Genomic DNA, 19,533 nt, shown 5'->3' with positions numbered 1-19,533 from the left:
CTTTTAAAAGATCAAAGAAAACTAAATGAATATATACAAAATACAATACTATTCCCTTAAAAGTTTTTTTTCTTTTGAAATAAAAAGTGAGACTGCATCTTCTATGCTTTTGTCTGGTCTCACAGAGGCCTTTAACAAATCAAACCCAAAACATTTTCTACCAACTTTGTGTTAGCACCACTTTTAGCCACAGAATGCTGTTACTAAACGTACAATTATTAAGTGGTTCAGCAGATGAACACACCAGTTTGATTTGTATGATAAGAGAAAAAAAACACTGAGGTCAAGCAACAAGCAAACAAAAAAAATAAAAATGTAGCCAAACAAATAACTTATTATCCAGCCATTCATTTACCATTGCAACTATGGCAAAACTAGATGTGCAAAAAACTTCATATAGGGAATTTGTACAAACAAGCATTGCTCTTCTTATTAAATATAGCATTTTAATGAGAAATAGATTATTATATGAAACATTCATTTAAAATAAGCTGATAATGATCCCAAAAGAATAGCAAAATAAGTACATAGGCAAGGTATTAGGTGTAAAAATCATTATCAGACATATCCATGGATACATATACAATAAGCAACACTGTGGTAGCATAATGCCATACAAGAAAATGTGCTTGTTTTATGGATCTTGCAAGTGGTTCAAAACTAAATTTTAATATACACTTTGACAATATAAAAACAGTCATAAATGGTCATGATTCTAATTAGATACATAAGACATGAGTGCCCTGTACTTTGTGCTAATGTACTCAAATGGAGGGCCTTTTTGAAGTAGTCTTTGTATTCCCTTTCAATACTGTTATATTTTATAATATTGTTACTGTAGCAGAGCAATGTTACTGTAACAGTGTTCATATTTACAGATATATTGTACAGCAGGAGACAATAAATATCCACCATTACTTTGAGTCATCTGTTGTCTCTGTCTGGTGGTCAGCTTCCCCACATGCGCACACCTGACGGCGTAGCTGCCAGGAGGACAATAAAAGATTATATTTCAACATGTATGGTCTTAAATTCTGAAAGTAATTCAGTGTCATTCTTCTGTTTAATATCTCAAAGTTTTACTCCAGGTCTAAACATGTTAAAGGGATCAATAACAGGCACTTAATAATAATAATAATAATAATAATAATAATAATAATAATAATAATAATAATAATGAAATGGAGACAATTCATTTGGATAGTCCAATAATGATGCTAAACAATCAAGAAATGTGTATATATAGGGCCATTTTAGGGCATCACCTTGTCAGCCTCAGCTCTGTTTGATATTTGCCTAAAGTTTTCCACATGCATGAAAATATGCCAATGATGATATTCTCCTGACATCACTGACAATCATAAATGGATGCCTAGTCCATTGTTGCTATGTATGGGCATCTGGAATTATATGACTTAACTTCTTTTATACAGAAACTGAAAAAGTTAGATAAACCTTGGAGAACAGTAGACTGAATTATGGGATTCTGGTAAATTCTGATCATATGTGATTCTACTTGAGTTTGCTCTGAACACACCATTACCATGTGAACATGAACTAACTGTCCTAGTGCTACAAGACGCAACTTGTTTTTATGACACAGCCTCGATTAATTCACCAAAACAGAGCAAAGGCTGGCAAGCTGAGCTGTTGTTATCCAAACTTATACAAATCAACCTATTCCGCTATTAACAATTATATCTCCTGAATGTCATTTTAGTTTGTAATAATGCTTTATAGTCAGTTGTGATTTAAAACAAAAAAACAAAAAAAAGCACCTCCCAGGCAATAAACATGCTTCACAAGACTGGCAACATAATAAGAAAACATACGAGTAATCTTTGTAAAACAAAGTTAGATGAGATACTGATGCTATTCAAGTTGGAATTCTGACGCAGTGAAATCTGAAGCTGAGTAAGTGTAATGACATGTTAGTCCAGGGCTTGGTTTAGGAATTACACCTTCATTGTCATTGTCACCCAGATGAAAATCATAACTCATTACCACTGTCTACACTTACGACTGACCCCATAGACTAGTGTCATTACAATGTAAGAAAACAAGTTAGGTTAAAGGAACATATAATTGAACTAAAGTACTAATACTGTTAACTATCTACATCAAGAGACTAGCACATAAAAAAAATAATATTAATGTTGGCGGAACACTTGGAAAAATATGGATTTCTGACAGCTTTCTGTTTTTGTTTTGTTTTACAGAGTTTGGCTTAGATGACAGCAACTACTCAATGTCCCCCGTTTTTTTTTTTTTTTTTTTTTTAAAGTTTGAACTCCCGAAAATGGCCAGACCAACTTGGTTGTACAACATCTTTGTTAACAAACATCCAAGCAAAGGACTAGACCTACAAAAAGTTAACAGTAGTAGAAATATTTCATCATTGGATTACCCAAATAAAGTTTGACCATTAATACATAGGTAGTGTTTTATATTTCATTTGGATGATGAGAGTTGTTGATGCTTCCAGCAACATGCAAAAAATGTTATTGATTTCATATCGCAAAAGGAAAACAGACATTTATACACATGGCCATCAAAAGCGTACAGATTAAACACTGCCAAAAGGGTATTTTATACTTTAGTATTCAACCATTTCTTCATATTTTTCTTTTTTTTTTCCCCCTGTGTAACAACATGAAAAATCAATGGCTTTACAAGACATTCCTATTCAATATAATATACACTCTCCTCTGTCAACTTCCCTTTTGCTGTGCTCTTATCTGAAATCAGCTGAGGGACTAAAACAAAAACATATAACTTGAACATTTTTTCCATGTGTTATGAAGTGAATAAAGGTTATGAACTTACTTTACTTTATGTCTACCTCAGGGAAGTGTATGGCTTTAAATTGTCTTGCAAACGTGCCTGAATGATGAATGCTTACATTTTGCTCTTGGTGCTGAAAAGCTCCACAAATCAGCAGTCACAACATGTACATTTTGCAAAGCTGTACAAAATAGCATTGATTGTTAAATCTTCAGACCACAATATTGCACTCACGCACCAGGAGGTACTGCCTTGTGGAAAACACAGCTTGAATTTCAAACACGGGAAGAAGCGCTCCAAATGCAAGAATTAGCAAAGACTGGAGTCAATCTCAAATGACACATTCAATTAACAAACAGCAATAAGCATCAAGCCAAATAATAATAATAATAATAATAATAATAATAATAATAATAATAATAAAAAGGATATACACAAGCGCACGCTCTCGCATACACACACATTCAACCACATATGTATATATAAACAGCTGGCTTTTGTTTTGACATGACTATCCATTACTGCCCTGCTGTGTGCCTTATGTGTCAGAACAATGACAGAGTGCCTCATAACTCACAAAGAGCAATGCAGATTCACCGTGGGTCTGAAATGTAATAAAGTCTATCAGTAATGTGTTGACTACTTACTCACTAGGGATACTTAATCCTTACAATGTATAAACATTTTGAATATTAAACTGTCGTTTAGCTCATTAGCTAGAATGAAGTGATATCTGGTCTGCCCTTGTGTTATTATTATTTCTTTTAAAAATGTTTTTTTTTCCTTTTTTTTCAATAAAGAATGGCAGTTTCAGATATAACCTTTGATCCCTCAGAGTAAAATCAAGGCCTCTTTTTTACCAGTACATAAATTTCATGTTTTTTGTTTTGTTTTGTTGTTTTTTTCTGTCTCTTTCTCATTTTAAGTTCTTTTAGGGATTTACAGACATGCTGGGACAAATATGATACAGTCCTTATAGTTGTTTCAGTATTCTTCTTTATACGCCAGAAAAGCTTTTCATCACTGCCTTTTCCTTTTTCTCTTTAAGAATTATGCTTACAAAGTTAATATTACATCAAAAGGCAGAAAAGGTCAAAAAATGAAAAAGAGAAAAAAAGTAAGAGTAATATACCCCCATAGTTCATTTGTCGGGTGTTTCTGTTAAACTTGCTGTCCTTATGTGAATGTTCAACAGAGTTTAGCAGTCAGGTGATCAGACTGTTTTAATATCTCTGTGCTGTACATGTCCAATGCATGATTCACTCGAATCATCTCGCTGTTGTTGAGCTTGAGCCTATGCTTTAGCATACAAGAGAAGAGGTCCAGCTGGGGTTTGCCAGGTGCAGAGGGAGGCGCTAGACGGTTTATCCGATCCCTAATGTCCAATAAGAGGAGCATAACAGATGAGGAGGAGTAAAACTGTGTACCTTGTGTGTATGACTGGTTAACCTGCTGCACAGCACTACGAAGCAAGTCTGCATTAAAGCGCAGGCTGTAACCAAAAACTTGGATATCGGAGATTTTTATGTAGATCTGGCGCTTGTTCGGGTCTGCGAGGTCCACCGGGCCCTGTCCTGTATCATTGCGGAGGCCAGATGGGACCTTGGCACGACTACGCAAATAAATGTGCACCGTCTCAAAGAAGGTCTTCCACCGGTTACCCAGTACAAGAGTCCAGTTGAAGCACTGGGAGTTCTGCAGCCGTACCTTTTCCCAGCGTGGGTAACCATGCTCACCAAAGGGCATGCTCCAGCCTTCAGAGTGGCTACCACTAAATGGGTTGACATAAACAAAGAACATGGGGTCAATGCTGCTGTTTCGCATCTGGCAGATCTTCATTGATAAACCAATTATCATGTGGAGGTAGTCCATCCTGTTTTTGTTACTTTTGAGAGTCAGGGACATGCGCTTACGCCAGCGTGGGTCAAAGAATGTCTCTAGTCGGATCTCATTACTAATGAAAGTAGTATGAATGTACAAACGTGAATCCATTTTCTGTAACAGGTATTTGAGTTCCAAGTCCTGAAAGTCCAGATCAGTTTCAAAGCTGATGAACTGCTCGCTACGTTCTGAGTCCACATTCTGAGGTTCACAGCGACCACGATACAACTTGTAGCCCTTGTTGCATGAGCCACATTGTGAGATGTTTGCCAGGCTGCACATGGCACAGCTGTTGTTTCCACCTATGACACATGGTATGGGTCGCTGGCACAGTGTGACACCTGTGTGGCACACACACGTCCGTTGGCTCTCCAGGAAGGTCCCCCAAAACCCATTCTCATTGCAGTACAGGAAAGACTGAACCCTGTTGAGCCACTGCATCACAGATCTAAAGAGGCAAAAGACAGAAAAAAAGCATAAGAGCATTAGCAGTGATCAGGAAATTTTAATCTCAATCTAGTGTGACAAGAACAGCGAAAAGAACGCACACCAGTAAATGCCTATAAAGTTAAAATGTATACATGTTAAATTCTCATCAGGAAAAGAAAGTATATTTTCTCTCCAACAAAAGGCCAGCATATTAAAGAGAACCCTGAGGAGTTGATGGAGTGAATGAGGCATGTGTGAGGCATAATTTCACCCTGGTAACTTGGGTTTGTCTTCCTCGGTAGGACTATTACTGTTTTCACTTAATTTTGTATTACTGTTTGACTTCTACATTACATTTTCACTTGCTGTGATTAACTAAATGTACTTTTTTGGGTTGTGAAAAAGATCATTGCTAGAGTTAAAACAGATACATCCATAATATTAATTCCAATTGATCTGATATAAGACTAGAAAATGTGTTTGCTTTGCAGCATAATTTACAGTGCCTTGGGGTTGGATAGGGACATAATTTTTAGTAGATAGGGCCGGTTATTTCCCTTTGGTGGAAAGCATTGCTTGATATTCCTGTCTTGTCTTTGCCCCCATCAGACATCCTTCCTTGTCATCCTGACAGTACTGGAACTTCTTTTTTGACTGTAGAAGATGAAATCTGAATTTTGATTTCAGAAAGTATTGCTGGTCAAGGTTAGTTTGACAAGTAAATTATTTTAAGTACTGACAATGATATATGACATTGCCACAAGTGATACCATAACAAGAAGAGATCAACCAAAGAGAACAATGGAAGCACATACTTTGATTTCTCTATGATGAGCTCCAAACTGAGATATGGATTGATTGATAGACAGACAGACAGACAGACAGACTTTATGGCAATCCCTCATCAACATACAATGACACATAACATTTCTTTCCTGAAGAATGCTGTAGAGGCATGAACACAAAAGTAGGTGAATGGGTTAGACAAAGGTGAAAAGGAATAACAATATCCGGTCAAAATGGCAGAGTAAAATAAAGAATACCAGATATAACAAAGAATACTTCTGACTAGAGTCAGAAAACAAACCCAACAAAGACCATGCAGGTGGAAAACCCAGGATCTTCTTCAAAGCAGTGAATAAGCTTACTTGTCGTTGCAATTCATACAGCATACTACTTCCTTGATGATGTTTGGCTGAATTTTTTAAGCTCTCTTACTCACAAAATATTCTGCATGGTGCAAAAGGTTAGCTGAATCTGTGTTATTTTGATAAGAATGCCTTTTGTTTTCCTAAAATACTATACCTGTGTCAAAAATCTGTATAAACTCTACATTTGTATATCGGAAAAAGTCCTTAGTAACTCTTCATTTCTTCACATTTTGCTTCCAAGAAAGCAGTCTTGAGCAACAGTTCTTCAGGCTTCCTGAAGGTCTTTCAAAGGTTTATCTGTAGACATTGCCTACTTTTTTGATCAATTTAGTACTTGGACCTTTTTTTTATGTTCCAATTTCAGAGAAATATTTCACTTTGTAACTGTCTACAGGAGATGAACAGCAGCTATAAGCCATGTCCCTAAGAAATAGGAAAAAATCCAGCAAAGACACAGGACCTGAGAGATGCATCTGGCCCTTCAGCTGATCCAGCTACTGGTCGCTGAAGCCTCATCAGAAATGGCCTCAGTGGAAGGGTGGCTGTCAAGAAGCCATTCTTCAGGAGGGAAACAGGGAGAAAAGGCTGAGGCATGCCAAATTACACAAGATCGGTGGCAACAGGTCTGATAGAGTAATAAATCAAAATTTAAAATGTTTGATTCAAAGTGGAAATATGTAGAATGGTGGGTGTCTACAGCCATATATAAAACACAGTGAAGGCTATGTCATGGTTTGCACCTCCAGGCAGCTGTTGTGATCTGGTGCTATATAAATAAAATTCAATTGAATCAAACTGAATGGCTTGGGCTGAATTTCAGTCAGTGGTGTTGGGAATCTTGTCAAAAATTCCCCAACACCACAGAACACAAAAAAGCACCATCAGATTTTAATTCACCATTTAATACCATCTGAAAACATCTGACTGGCAACAGCTTCATTTTTCAGCATGACATTGATCCCAAACATACTGCTCATGCAGTAAAAGCATACCTGGATAGATAAACACACAATAGAACAGTCAAGGATTGGCCTCTCCAGAGCCGGACCTCAGAATTAGCAGTGTGGGAACAGCTTGACAGAAAATGGAACAAAAGGTAGCTGACATTTAAAGAAGAGCCTTGGAATTTCCTTCAGGAAGCCTGGAGGACTATTTTTCAAAACTGCTTAAACATTAGAAAACTTGCCTAGTTCAGCTTGTGTTAAAAAAAACTGTACAACAATACAAACTCTATTTTGCCTTGTTTACGGTATTTTTCATGTATACATATTTCAATAAATTGTTCCAGGTGTTTCTTGTTTTCCAACCAAAATATAAACAAACGAGCGTTGGGTCAAAACTTTAGTACAGTATTGTATACTGTATAAACTCGTCATGTCAAATAAAAATCCTATCAGATATTCAGAATATCTGTAAGTATATGTTAATAGGAAAACAGATGTGTTCATTTTCCTGTCTTTGTATGTATAAATGTGTTTATTGTTTGGGTTTATGTAGCAAGCACTAGTAAAGGGACAACGCAGATTAAAATTTATTAAATTGTTTGGTAAGTTAATATTAAGAAGTTTTTATTATCATTACTTGGACTCAGAAACAAGTATACCTTCATCCTTTCAGACTGCTTATCACCAGCTATAGATAAATATTCCCCTCTCCTTTAAGTTATATATGTATGTGTTATGTTTGCATTTCTGCACTATGAATGTTTGCATGATCCCAAATTAGATTACAGATTTTACTTCACCTTTTCACATCTAATCTCCTTTTCTCTCACTCCACCATATTGCAAAAACACGCAGCCACAGCCTTCTCATAAATTACCGATCTAATATCACCTTTGTATTACATATTGGTATTTGGAGCTAAGATCCTGATATTAGATTTGTCTTATTAGCGTTAACAAATCTAATGGAATGATTTCCCTTTCTCCCTTTCTAATCTTTGTTTCACTGAGATACTTGTAATTTAATAGCATTAATTCTGCTGTCACATTGCTGTATTTCTCCTTCCCAACAACAGGTAGCACCTCATAATGCTCAATATTAAAAAGTAGTTTATGAAACTTTTGTCAGTAGCGTGTCATTTGTTTTAATTGTTAACAGACAATAAAATGAGAATGAATGTTTAGTCATTTGTGATGTTCGAATTTATGCTTATTTGTTATATTTTATGATACAAATTTACATTATTAATTATATATTATCAGTTATAATCAGTGTTGGGCAAGTTACTTTGAAAAAGTAATTAATTATAGTTACTAGTAACTTCTTCAAAAAAGTAACTGAGTTACAAGATTCTAAAAGTAATTAATTACTTGAAAAGTAACTATTGCGTTACTTTAAGAAAAATGTTTAACCCTCTGGGGTCCAGAGTTTAATTGGCCATTTTTAGGTACTTTTGATTTGACCTCTACATTTCACCTTTAAAAACTATTTACTTTGCCTTGTTTGGTGTCATTCTTTTCAGCACAACCTCATGTGTCTGAATTTACAGTTATGTTTTCATTTTGATATACTGTATTAACACAATTGATCTAAAATCAGGCAAAAAACATAAAATCCGAGTAGAAAGTTATATTTTTGCTGTAACAAGCGCAAACATGTTTAATGAATCATATTTTATAACTTTAAATGTAAATATAAATTGTCAATTTTAAAATCCTATGCACAGGTTTTGCAAACAACTTTGTTGTTTGCAGCCATTTACCTTACCCCTTTTTAATAACCATTTCAAACTATTTACAGAACAATCAGCTGTTCTGCATCAATAAGATGCCACACAAACTATTTGTGCCACTCCAAAAAATAATTTCTGTCCACTATAAAGGAGAACATCACAGCCTGATGCCTGCAAGTCTGACAGCAGCAGGTGTATCACTCCTGTTTCTACCTGGAGACAGCAGTCGCCTCATTGTTCTGACACACAACACAAAACTATCCACAACACTACACACTAACTACACAAGACAACACATTAACTACACACTCCAAACACGCTAAACGTCACAAATCTCTCACATCTCAAAACTCGCTCTCTCTCTTTTTCTGCTGTCTCTCTCTCTCTCTCTCTCTCTCGCCGTCACTCCTAAAACTTCCCCCTCTTCCTAAACAACCAAATGTCATGTTGCCATATAATTTTTTGATTGGTCGACATGGTGCATTTTTCCACCAACAGGAACGGGACCTTTTTTGGTTCATTTGTTTTTTAAATTTTTTGCTCATAAGCAGAGAGTGTCTGCTAGCGCTGTCCATAGACAGTAAAAGTGATGAAACGATTGAGGAAAAAACGCCGCGTATATCTTGTTTATCATGACTCTGGTTTTACTTGGCCTCTCAGCACAATTTAAAAACTGGTATATATCACCTTGTTGCTTTGTCATCTTGAAGTGGTCATGTGATTGGCTTACCACGACTACTTTATTCTTCCTCAGTCAAACAGCAGCACTCATGCGATTGTTTTGCCCCCTAGCTCGAGGTGTTGTGCCAAAAAGTAATTGTCTGCCAGAAAGTGATAACTGCCCACGGGAGCGCGCGCAGCTGCTTAAGGCTGTAGCGTCCAGATTACTTACAGCTACTTCTGTGCAACTGATATAAGATGCGGTAAGCTGAAGACAGCTTCAACCGTCTGCTTGTTGAAAAATAGTAACGGACCGCGTTTTCTTGTTAGTAACTGTAACCGCGTTGTAATGATAGAAATAGTAATTAGTTAGATTACTCATTACTGAAAAAAAGTAACGCCATTAGTAACACCGTTACTTGTAACGCCATTATTCCCATCACTGGTTACAGTGTATCAGGTATTGCTTCATAATCCTGAGAAGCGACAGTAACAATTACCTGAAGTATAATTTTTGTCAATTTTATGCATTTCACTGTTATTAAGGCTTCATAATGAAGATTTACATGACATGACAAAGAACAAAAGTAAAGTCTGAATGCACTAGATAATATTAAGCCATGCAGGGTTAAAAACCATTTACCATGATCTTTTCCTTAACCTAACCAAACAACTAAACTAAAGAAAAGCAAAAGTGAATCCTGTATATAAAAAAGAAATACAATAGTAGTGGAAAAAGCCGTTCCAGGTTTGTTCAGGTTCACAGTCCAGCCACCCGCTCATATGCTTTTAAACAATTGTAAACTTTAACTTAATATCAGCTGAAATAATGTTTATAGGATTTGTTAACCTTTCGCAAACTATTAACTGTTAACCTTAATTTATCAGTTACATATTGATGATGGGTATTATCAAGGTTTACCTTCGTTACACTGAATCATAGTTTGGTAAGGTTAAAAACATTCTGGGTTAAAAGCAAGCTTGTACAAATACAATTCTTTCTTCAGTAAAATATCTCGGAGGTTGATGAACACTACTCTCAAAGTAGAATAATGCAAAATAGCAAGTGGATCCTTCCCACTAGGGGTCTGATATACAGTATGAACTGGAGAGGGGCCAAATGATCTCTCACAAGGGATGTGTGTTGCTGTCATTTCGAATCCCGATGCACCAGTTTTTCATCTCTGGAACCAAGCAATATAGTTTTTTTTTCACATCTTCATCAACCTACAGCCTGACTGACATGAAGATGCGTTGGAACACATCTTAAACACACAGGCCTTCAACTTTGCCTCAGTCTCTTCATTGACTATCTGTTATGGTTTGACTGGAAAAAATGGAAGGACTGGAGTCCTTGTTGGTAATATCTTAACGGAAAGGAAAATCTTAATGTTGTATGTATATATGTACTGCAAATGCACACGGTTATAATAAAACCAAATAATTCCTTCATCTGATGCAAAGTTGTCTTACACAAGCAAGCAAATAAACATGCAGCTCTTATTTCCAGTGCCATCAGGCACTCTTGATGCATACTCCATGGACGGGGAAGCGCATACTGCAGCTCTTTGATAACACTTCAGAACAAACCTTTGCCAACTCTCACGCACAAATGTGGGTGTGCTCTTTTTCTGTCAGTGACAGTTGACAGCGGCTCATTTTCAGACCACTTAAATGAATATTTTACGGATTCTGTTTCCATTTATGTGGTGACATCCCCTACACATAACAGTTTTGGGGGTGTTTCATGTGGAAGCCAGGAACTTTGCATATTTTGCATAGTGTTTTCTGATATTTGCTAGAGTGGATGGTTGAAAATTCCTGGCATTTCATGCAGCGCTGACACAATGGCACATCCGCAGCAAGGCTCTTAAGCTGCAACTGCAGTAGGTGGTGACAGATGTGTGCAATGACCTATCAAGAAAACTCCCACAGCTATTTTTTCCCCCCCTTTTAGATTGCAAAGTGAAATACAAGAGTGAGGTAGAGTGTTTTCGGCATGTGCAAGCCTCAGCACTAAGTTGACTTGATGGACAGAAACAACAGAACCATAAGTTAAAATGTATAATGGATGTCATCCTCACTGTGCACGCTTCAAGGAGCACCAAATAAAACAGAACCCATACATCAATCCAAAAGGGAAATTTCCCTGAAAGATGTCACTCCTCTGCAAGATACATTTTAATATCTTCTTTTACTTTTAAAAAAGCAGATATCCCAAAAATGTTAAGACCAGAAACAGCACATTAGGCTTGTCTGAGTAAATTCATAGCTAATTTTGAACAGAACATTGAATTAAGTTTTTTTTTTACCCACCTCTCCCTAGGCATCTGGTGGTTGGGATTGTGGTGACAGCGGATGCTGAGGCTGAAGAGCTTGCGGGCGGTGCGCTGGATCTTCAGTCGCTGCACCTCCAGGGAGCTCTGAAGAAGCCTGTAGCGGGCCTGCAAATCCCAGTCGCTGCCCCAGAGAAGATGCACACTGCTGATGGGGAGGAAATGAGTGGAGGGCAGCCTCTTCAGAAATGACTTGAACTCATCTAGGTGACAGAGAGGGAACCGTTAAAAGAACAAAAATAAACAAAAAAACAGCTGGAGACAACTGTTGTTGTAATATTTGCAACAAAGTACGTTTTACAAGTTATAGTTTCCAAGTTTATATCTTCAAACGTGAGGTTTGACATCGTTTTTTTCATGTCTGTACTGTGCTTTTTGTACTTCGACTGCTGTGAGTATTTGAAGAGAAATGAGACTCTCAGCGCAGTAAACACCCTCTCACTCTGTGCTCCCCGACACCTTTTCAAGATTGCTGCCTCAACAAATTTGTTCCAACCAGTGGTGATGATTGTCCTTGTGTCCCTCTTTCTGCCTCTAAAAATTCTTGTTTGTCTCCTCCATAGACAACTGCTGTTTTCAACGATAGCTTCAATTTTCAGCAACAATGAGCATGAAGATGCTTGAAAAATACAAATGGACAAAAATACACATGGACAAAGAGGCTTGTATTTGGCGTGCTAATCAACTGAGTCAGTTAATTCAGATTAACTCATTGTTCATCCATCCTTAATACTAAGCTCATTAATTAAACATTTTAATTCCTGCAGTTTAAACTGAATACAGTTCAAAAGTAGACGAACAACAAGAGCAATAATTTTGCATTTATAGTGTTTGTTATAAATGCAAAAAGTTTGTTAAAGCTATAAACTTGATGCAATAGTCTACCATGAAAAGTATGACATAAATATTATTGGACACAGTTAAAAACTGCTCCACTCTGTTCGTGAACAACAAATCCCATATTCAAGAGATGCAGTTGTACAGCCGAACCCTCCTGCAGTCCTCCTCAAGACAGTTTAACAGAATTAACCACAGTTGAGAACCCCTTTTCAACCATTGCCGTGAAATGTCAGAATTTCCTCCACCCTCTGCACAGGCATATCAGAGCTCCTTTCCTCTTCTTCTTCAAAGAAGCCAGATTTCTTCTCCTCCCCTGTTTTGAACTTGCCATATCCCTCCACCCAGCTTTCAGAAATGTCAGGTACCTCCCTTTTCCTAGAAAAGCCGGGTGTCTCCAGCACTCAGTATTCAGATATATCTGATTCTCCCACCAAAAAACATCGCTTTTATTGAGTCACTCCCAATGCCAGTTTAATAGTTGCCAAGTCCTTTTATACAGGCTTCAAAGCCGTCAAGGACTCCTTCCTTGAAAGTGCTTCCACATAGTCCTTATCTTAAGCCATCCAGCACACCTTATCTAGAGATTAAAGCTCTCACAATGTAACCATACTTCACCCATTGTGCCATTACATTTCACTTTGTTGTTTTGTATCACATGTATTTTTCACCAGATTGTACGGATATCCTATGCCATTTGTATAAAAAAGTGAAAATAAAAAATAAAAATCTGAGACAATCAAAGAAAATCAATTGATGTGGCATTAGATAAACTAAACTATGTAGCAGCAGCTTGTAGATTTTAAAAAATGACCTTAAATTATACTCAGATGTAGCACTTTATGGTACTGTAAAAAAAAGTATTTCCCCTCGTGTTGATTTTGTAGTTTTAATATATTTGTCACACTTAACTGTTTCAGATCACTGGGTAAGTTTAATTATTATACACAGATAACCCAACTAAATTAAAATGTGTTTAATTCATGATTTTCATTTATCAAAAGGACCTAACAAGCCCTACATAAAAAAACAACAACAACAAAAAAATCAAATGTCCCCCTTTCTAGCCAGATTCAGACCTGATTACTACCAGCACGTTGAATCAAAGAGTCCAATATAACCTGTCAGACAAAGTGAAGTAGATTTAAATGTCTCAAGAAGCAACACATCATGCCACAATTTAAAGAAACAGCTGAGAAGCAAAGTCATCAATTTGAAAAGGGCTACAAGTCATTTCTAAGGTTTTTGGACTCAAGCAAACCATGATGACAGCCATTATCCACAAATGAAGAAAACAGCGGTGAAGCTTCCGAAGAGTGGCTGGCCTACTGAAAATATTCCAAGACTACATTAACAACTCATCCAGGAGGTCTTAAAAGAAGCCAAAACAACAACTAAAGAACTGCAGGGCTCTCTTGCCTCAGTTAAGGTCAGTGTTCATGATTCAACAAGAAAGATAAGAAAGAGACTGCGGAAAAATGGCATCCAAGGGAGAATTCCAAGGTGAAAACCAGAAGACAAAGGCTCATGTCACATTTGCCAAAAACTCATCTTTAGGATCACCAAGGGTTTTCGGAAAACATACTTAATTTTGTAAAAATTCATTTTGCATTTACTTGGGTTATCTTTGTGTATGTGAACATTTGTTTTGGATCCCATAGGACAAAGTTTACGTCACACTAAAATTGCACTTTGCAATTACTTGCGTATTGGCTCATTGCCTTCGTTTTATCTTCAGCCACAATAATGTCTGCATAGCCTATTTCATAAGGAACAGGTGTAACTTCGGGAATCACTGTAGCTAAATAAGTAGATAAACCAGTTTGGTCAGTGCTCTCACTCAGTGCTGAGGCAGTATATACCCAGATAAACTACCTACATACTAACCACATACAGGCATTGTTTGATAGCCTGACTGTTGTTTTATATCTGAAAAAAAAAACACAAAAAAAACTATTGTAAAATCCAAGCATGTATTGCATAATTATGTTTTTCTTGACTAAGTTTAATGAGAGAAATTCACTGAATACATTCAACTACAAATGCAGCTGAGTCTGAGCAATATCAACAAAGCAACAGTCACAGCTAAAATGAGCATAAGCAGAGCAGCTGCAGCTTTTCTCACAGCCAGTAATGTTATACTGCCACAGCTCTGTCTTTTGAAAGGAATGCTAAGCAATAAATGAATCATGTAGTGTCACATCAGCTCTCTTTTCTATAGTACCTGCAGAACATTTCCACAAACCAATGTTGGTGTACCATTTAGTTTAAGCAGCAGAATACTCCAGTGCTGCAAATATTAGCAGGCACTGAATGTGCCCTGTCATTACATTTACACATGCTGAATTATACAGATTGTCTATATCATATGTCAATCTGATGCTTTGAGGTTTTTGAATCTGTTCTCAAGCATTTATTTTTCAAATGTTTAGCAGAGGCCGCACAACTCTTTGTGCTTTGGTCTGAAAATAAGTTATGTTCTTTTATTTGGCTTCTTCCAGTGTTCTTTCTTTTCAAGTACTTCTTTGAAGATGTACTGCACTCAGTGACCTTCATGACTAACATTAACTTACCCCTATGGTGCATAAATATATTTATCTGTTGCTGGCAGGTTGTATCAAGACACTTTTATTTCGTATTAATAATAGATATACATGGTGCCTTGCCATAAAACAATAAGGCACAATATGTGTTTTTTCTCTGCTGTGTCCAAACTTCTACTGCCGCCTTTGTGCCTGCATTTGCACTCACTTCTACAGACACCTTTACATTGTGTAATTAGCATCTGGTTACGTGATCATTTTGCTATTTACTGTCATTAAAAAAAAGAAGTCACAGTCCCATGTGAGTGTTTTTCTGATCTCCTCCTAAATGCATCGATTTAGTTGAGGATGAAGACTGATCATCAAGATTGCCAAGGCTACTGACCCTTTGCAGCAGCATAATATAAATGTATGCTAGTTTTAAAGGTGCTCATTATTTTTCATTAATATGGGTTCGGGGGGGGTTGGAAAAAACACAGAGCTGCCTCAGCTCAAATTTTGATAAGCACTTCAGAATTAAAGGGGCGAAATGTATGACAGTTTGTCTCTCATAGAAAATTGTAAAACTGAACAAAACAAAAAAGAAGAAATTTTAAAAAGATTAATTTTTAAATGCATGGACATGAGATCTGATGATTCTTATCATATTTAGAAGGATATTCAAGCTTACCAGAGCTTTCAAAGTCTTTGTAGGAGGCTGCCCATGACTCATACATCCCCAGCAGGGTGTTCTCCATGATCTGGATGTCGGTTATAGGACAGTTGCATTGGGGATACTCCTCGGCACACTGACAGATGCATTGGTTGTTATGGCACACATATTCCCCCTCTCCATTGCACATAATGTAGCTCAGAGCTGACTGGACAAATTTCTCTTGCAGGTATTCTGGGAAAATAACCTGCAGGCCTGAAAAACAGATAAATGTGAAACAGGGGTTTTTAAAAAACACAATGGGATAATAAATAAAATACAGAAGAAAATATAATAGAAGAAACCATCTTGAAAAAGACAATATCTAAAAATATGCTGAAAAATATGAGGTAAATGTTGTCTGTCATGCTGCTGTATCTTGAGATGTATACGGCATCTCTCCACAGACCAAGTTACCAGAAAAGAGGGAAAAAGCAATGAATTGACTGACTGCTCTACTAAGATTGCTTTGTGTCATAAGTACTCATTTATTTTTTCTAAAGGATGTGCTCCAGCAATCTTCTCTGTTCAGCTAGAACTGCTTGTTCTATGGTGGGTCGCTCACGATGACAATGTATAAATCCTTGATTTATGCCTGCTCTTGTGTGTCATATTGGTTCGCATATAGCAGTGAATCTCCCACAGCATTCGTTTTCTAGCATGCATGCATGTACTTTACTGTGTCTTACCATTCATACTTGCTTGTGGTTTGCATACCCAAACTATGCAGCATTCTGCTAATTATAGAGAAATCTCAATAGCTGAATGCGTGTTCTTCAGCCCAATTTAGAGCTGAAGCTGAACCTCTTCAGCCTTCACTATCACTGACAAGGTATTTATAATTTCTAGACTCCAAGCCAATCCATATCTCACCCTGGGGATCTCACACAACTGAAGCCTGGACAACTAACAGTACAGGCTTTCTCTTCAGTCCAAGCCTGGGGAAAATAAATCCCTAGCTCTACAAGCCACTGGATTGGAAAAGAACTAAATAGATTTTTTTCCTTCTTGTATGAAACAGAATCTTGGCGAGGCCATATTTTCTTAATGGCTTTTACTTGAGCACAAACAGCGCTTCAGCAGAAAATATGCAACCAGGAACCTGAACAAAACATGTTATTGAATGATGAATGATTGCATTATTTTTGCCACACACATATTATTTTCACCTTTCGGTGAAAACTGAAATCCATTTATGCAAAGTCAACATAATGTTGCTAAAATGAAAGGGAAAGTAAGCATATAATTTCATACTGTGCTCATGAATCATTTTCAATGTGTTGTCAGGGAGTCAAACAGTGTCCCTTATTATGTATGCACATGCAGCAATTAATCCTCCTTATTTCTACCTGCAACATACTCTACAATAAACGTATAACTGTGTGCAATTGAGAAACAGATTAAGGCCTTAATAAGTGGGATCTAAAACATAAGCTGATTTCAGGTAAAAGAATTAAAACGAATGCACGCTGTGTTTAGTTATTTCAATCTGCAGTGTTTTATAATTCATATAAAGGTTGATATTCAGGGATATTTTTGTTTAGAAACATGATGTGAATGCAGTTAAATAAGATTATGTTACTTTAGATCAAATTTCAGGCTTCTGCAAGTAGTTTTACCTTTTGCAACAATTTAATTACTCGCATATTCTTTGTCCTAGAGTCTGTACTTGTAATATGTACCTATTTAATAATAAGTGCCTTTCTCCTGCACAGCTCATCAGAACCACTGCCTATCAGGGAAGAGGAGAACAGAAGGAAGAAGGGATGGTGGGAGTAAAGAGGATGAATAGATCATGTCTGACCACAAAAGAGCTGGGTTGCACAGGGCTTTTTCTCCATCAGGCCTGTCTGGATCCAATATTCATTTAGCTTGATGTATTCCTGGGCTTGAAACTTTAATGTGATTTGTGGGAAAATCCAGATGGCAAGTTCACGGATCAACGCTGCTCACTGACAGTGCTGGTGCCAGCGGCCGGGTGCACAATAACACCGAGTGCCTCAGCCCTCCCCCCTTCCCTCGTCTGTCTAACCATACCTCATACCTCAATCTCTGCATCAACATGTACATATTTTCTTTTTCCGATATCACTCTTGCAACAGGACAATTGCAGCAGGAACTATTTGTCTTACAGTTTCTTGTTTTCCAGTCTCTTCTTTCACTGTTTATGTCCCGTTCTCTCTGCCTCCCACAGATCTCCACTGTCTTACTTCATTACACTCACTCCTACTGGCCACACACATGCACATACCCTTTGACTCTTCTCCATCATCCTTTGGCTCGCATTCACTCCATCAATCACTCTCCTCATTCCCGTTTCTTCACCTCGTCTGCTCTCCTCTACATTCTCGCACTGAGCATACACTCAAGAATTGGAAATGTGGTGTCTTGTCCTTCTACTCGTGTGCAGAATGATGTCATGAACAGAAAGTAAATCCATCAGCGTTTGTTAGTGCATTGCAGAATGAGAGAGAGAATTAAAACCCGCAGGCCAAAAATGAAATGAGAAACTAATCAGAGTAAAAACATTTATCTTTGTGACTTACTCGGCTTTGCTGTGTTAGTGCAACAACACGTGAATACACTCAAAATGAATGAGGTTTAAACCTTCTCTCTATGTGGATCTGAGGCAGGTGCATGTCAAGGAAAACACTACATACTGGAGCTATACTTACCATGATTAAGGAGGAGATGCTGAAATGAAATTGTACTGTATTGGAATTCTTGTGCAGCTCTTTGATAACCCCCAACTTCATGCTCTGTCAGTGCAAATAATTCCCTGCAACCCATGTGCCTGGCTTGCTCTAAATAAATAAATAGCACCTCAAAATGGCAGTTAATCTCATTGCATACATCCGAGGCTGATATATTTTCTTCACGTAGTTTGGAAGATATAGGCCCGCTACCATTCCATGAATGCTAAAATCTGAGACTCTGCAAGTGTGACTTCGCCTTTTCATTGTGTCTTTTTCGAGAGTGCTCTATTTTTACATGGTGATAGATAGGGTGTGTAGGCCGCAACTGAGGCTTGTAACTGCTTTGGCAAGCAGTTGCCTGCTTATTGGAAAGCCACGCTCCGCCTCATAAGTTACAGTTTCATTAAAGATTAATTGACCATTGTGTGGCCACAATTTCACAAAATAATCATTACTTAATCCACTGGTGCAATAAAGTGCATTACTTCAATGGAGGCATTAAATTACCATTGGAGGTTATCGGTACAGCCATGATACAAAACCAAAGACCTCTGAACTGGATAAGAGTCTGTTTCTCCTCAGTCTAGGCCTACCCAGCCATTCTTGCTGATCCTATATACTTAATACACCATATGAGATTTGCTGCGTTTGCCTATTTCTTAGCAAGCTATGAGGTAAAGGTGCAGCTGAAGTAGCTATTTATCCACTTTTCATTTCTTTGCATAAAGCGCTTTAGGTCTCTGCCTCTGTGTGTGTAGGTGTATGTGTGTGTTGGGCCTGACAGAGGATAACATGTTCCACTGGAGCTATTCTAAGCTCTCAGAATATGTTAGCATTTTTTAAAGTTCT

General features: G+C 37.3%; 1 protein-coding gene across 1 annotated transcript in view; it reads right to left on the bottom strand.

The window, feature by feature from the left end:
• Nucleotides 1-426: 426 nt before the first annotated feature.
• The window catches only part of brinp1 (bone morphogenetic protein/retinoic acid inducible neural-specific 1), a 109,576-nt gene continuing 90,469 nt past the window's right edge, over nt 427-19,533 (bottom strand). The window contains exons 6-8 of the mRNA XM_005931159.3: nt 15,968-16,204; nt 11,898-12,120; nt 427-5,113 (exon numbers count right to left, since the gene is read on the bottom strand). Of these exons, the coding sequence (XP_005931221.1) occupies nt 3,973-5,113; nt 11,898-12,120; nt 15,968-16,204 (1,601 nt within the window). The 3' untranslated portion in view covers nt 427-3,972. The remainder of the gene's footprint in view (nt 5,114-11,897; nt 12,121-15,967; nt 16,205-19,533) is intronic.

Source organism: Haplochromis burtoni, unplaced genomic scaffold (assembly GCF_018398535.1).
Source record: "Haplochromis burtoni strain Fernald_Lab_line unplaced genomic scaffold, NCSU_Asbu1 Contig_137, whole genome shotgun sequence".
Taxonomy (NCBI): Eukaryota; Metazoa; Chordata; class Actinopteri; order Cichliformes; family Cichlidae; genus Haplochromis; species Haplochromis burtoni.
This window is presented reverse-complemented; position numbering and strand designations above follow the sequence as displayed.